The 2,784-nt window shown below is 31.1% G+C and overlaps 1 protein-coding gene across 1 annotated transcript; it reads left to right on the top strand.

Moving 5' to 3' along the window:
• The first annotated feature begins 1,292 nt into the window (after positions 1–1,292).
• LOC112747743 (transcription factor MYB114-like) lies at positions 1,293–2,393 on the top strand. The gene is made up of 2 exons (XM_025795932.3): positions 1,293–1,708; positions 1,790–2,393. The coding sequence occupies exons 1-2, from the start codon at positions 1,440–1,442 to the stop codon at positions 2,097–2,099; spliced, it is 579 nt and encodes a 192-aa protein (XP_025651717.1). The 5' UTR covers positions 1,293–1,439; the 3' UTR covers positions 2,100–2,393.
• Positions 2,394–2,784: the final 391 nt, after the last annotated feature.

Raw genomic sequence — 2,784 nt, 5'->3', positions numbered from 1 at the left:
GGTGCTGCGGTGGTCAGGGACGAATTCTAATCCAGGGAGACCGTTCTTGGGTTGTCCAAACTACAATATAAGTATTATTGTTGTTGATTGTTGTATTTATGGATATAAATTTTGCTGATTAAAAAAAAATATTTGTCTACACATTTTTTTTTTAAATTAAACTAACTAATCATAATAAGAAATAAAAAAAAGCAATTATAGTAAAAAGAGTAAATCAATTAAAGAATAAAAGAATGTTATTTTACTTTTTTTTTTGTTTGAGAATATTATGTTACCTTTTTTGGGCTTGCTTACACTATAGTTTCTATTTGTGATTGTACACTTGACTCAATGTACTAGTACTAGTTTAGTTGAACACCACGGCCACTCCAGGTCCTTCCACCTGTTGAGAGTTCAAATTTTTTTTTCATAAAACAAAAAACAATCCCACTACGTCTATGTTTTCTGAACAATAATCAAATCTACGTTTTCTTTGTTTTATTAATTAAAAAATAATTTAAATACAAATTAATTAGTAACAATCGTATTTTTATACGGATGTCAAGAATGTTTGATGTATGAATAGTTATTCAATAAAAAATAGATCAATTATTTTGAATTGTCTATAAGTCATTAAAAGAATTTTATATTCGAATGATATGTAATTGTGTATTATAATTTACAAGAGAATGTAGTTATAGTCAAATGAAAGCATTTGAGGTTTTTTTTCTTCCTGTTAGCCCAATTGTAGCCCAATAATATTTGGGCTTGTTTACAAATTTTTGTTAAATTTGAGCCCATTTTAGAAGGGCTTCCGAAACAAAAAAAACAGGCCTACCAAAAGATAAAGGCGTTATGATGATTCAAGAAATTTGACTTGTTTCTTTCTTTTCTTTTTCCTTCCCACAATTATTACATTTTTTTTTACTGAAAACAAAAAGAAATAAAAATAAAAAACAGTTAAAAGCATTTTATCGCTACAGAAGATTGCGTGAAATTTGTGGATTCCAGAGTTAAGTCAAGTATGGACGAAAGTCACAATTGTGAGTCGAAGGAATCTGGCAAAACATTAACCAAGTGTTGACAACAATGTCCAGAAAATAATTTTAAAAACAATAAAAAATCAAAAGAGGGATCATTACGTTTTAATAATTCTGTATTCCCCTGCTCCCCGCAGTAAAAATGCGAATAAGTTATTTTTGAAAATGTACAAATAAGGGAAAAGTGTGTGAATATTCAAAGCAAGCATTGAGAATTTGAAAGACATAATTGTACTTTTTGCCATGTTGAAGCAAACAGAGCATGATGAGGTTGTTTTCTAACTCAACAGGAATCTATAATCGCATGCGCGTGAGTTCCCGCCATATTTCCCACTACTACATTATTTTCGAGTAATATAATAAATAAATAAATAGATCTGTGTATGTCTTAGTGTTAGAGTTGTCAAGACACATACATACATGCCCACAATGGAAGGGAATGGATCAACTAAGAAAACATATAATAGAGGGGCGTGGACACCGGAGGAAGATCAAAAGCTAGCTCAATGCATAGAGGTTCATGGACCCAAGAGGTGGAAGACCGTTGCAACCAAATCAGGTCTAAACAGATGTGGAAAGAGTTGCCGCTTGAGATGGTTGAACTACCTTAGACCTAATATCAAGAGAGGCAACATTTCAGATGAAGAAGAGGATTTGATCATAAGGCTTCACAAGTTGCTAGGAAACAGGTGCGTGTATAAGCAGTTTAGTCAAACATGTCAAATCATCTATCTTCGCCCTCTTATTGTTGCTTTGTTGCTATGTATTAGGTGGTCGTTGATAGCAAAGAGGCTTCCAGGACGAACAGACAATGAAATCAAGAACTACTGGAATTCATGTTTGTGTAAGAAGGTTAATCCCAAAGATCTAAAACCCCACACTAGTTCAACTACGCCACAAGAAACTCGTGCTGATGAGGGAATATCATCAGCACTAGAAAGTGGAGGAAGTGGGCACATGGAAATGAAGTTTGATTTCAATGAATTTTTCGACTTTTCAATTGACGAAGGAGCATATGCATTGGATTGGGTGAACAAGTTTCTGGAGCTTGATGTAATCCCAGAGAGTTCAACCGAGTAATATTTTGTACTTGTGTTCTATTTTGTTCTGTATGTGTCAATAAGTTTTTACTTATCGTCCATCTAATGCTATTGTTGTTACTATTCTAGGTGTATATTTCAATGATAATGTCTTGGCATGAAGATCACACTAAGAACCGTTAGATAATTTAGTAAAATATATTCAATATTCATCTAAGGGTTTACAATATGATCTTCATGTGAAAACATCGATATTATTGAAGTATCCACCTCTATTCTATTATGTATGAACGTTAGAAAAGAGAATGAAGAAGCAGAGAGAGTTTAATATAAATTGATAATGATAAAAAACATTGTCAATGTGGTGGTTAGCTAGCTGCTAATAACTTGTCCCACAAATGGTATGATGATATTTAGTGTTAAGCAACCTACTCTTAGCTTGTTAGAATATGATTTCAAAGGAGAACCAACACGCAAAATTTTTAGGAATATATACAAAATAGGAATGTTAGAACTCTTAACAAAATTCAGAATTTAGCTAACATTAAGATAAGTAATAAAAAAATTATAAAATCTAATTTTTTATGTATTTATTGTATATTTATTAAAATAAAAAATTAAAATTTTTAATAATAATAATAATATAATCTTTGACATGTATTATAATGAAATACATATTAATTAAACCCTAAAATCTATATATCGTGTTCATGCATGTGATTACG

The sequence above is a fragment of the Arachis hypogaea genome, chromosome 15 (assembly GCF_003086295.3).
Source record: "Arachis hypogaea cultivar Tifrunner chromosome 15, arahy.Tifrunner.gnm2.J5K5, whole genome shotgun sequence".
In the NCBI taxonomy this organism is placed as follows: Eukaryota; Viridiplantae; Streptophyta; class Magnoliopsida; order Fabales; family Fabaceae; genus Arachis; species Arachis hypogaea.
The sequence above is the reverse complement of the archived record's forward strand: the minus strand, read 5'-3'. Positions and strand labels throughout refer to the sequence as shown.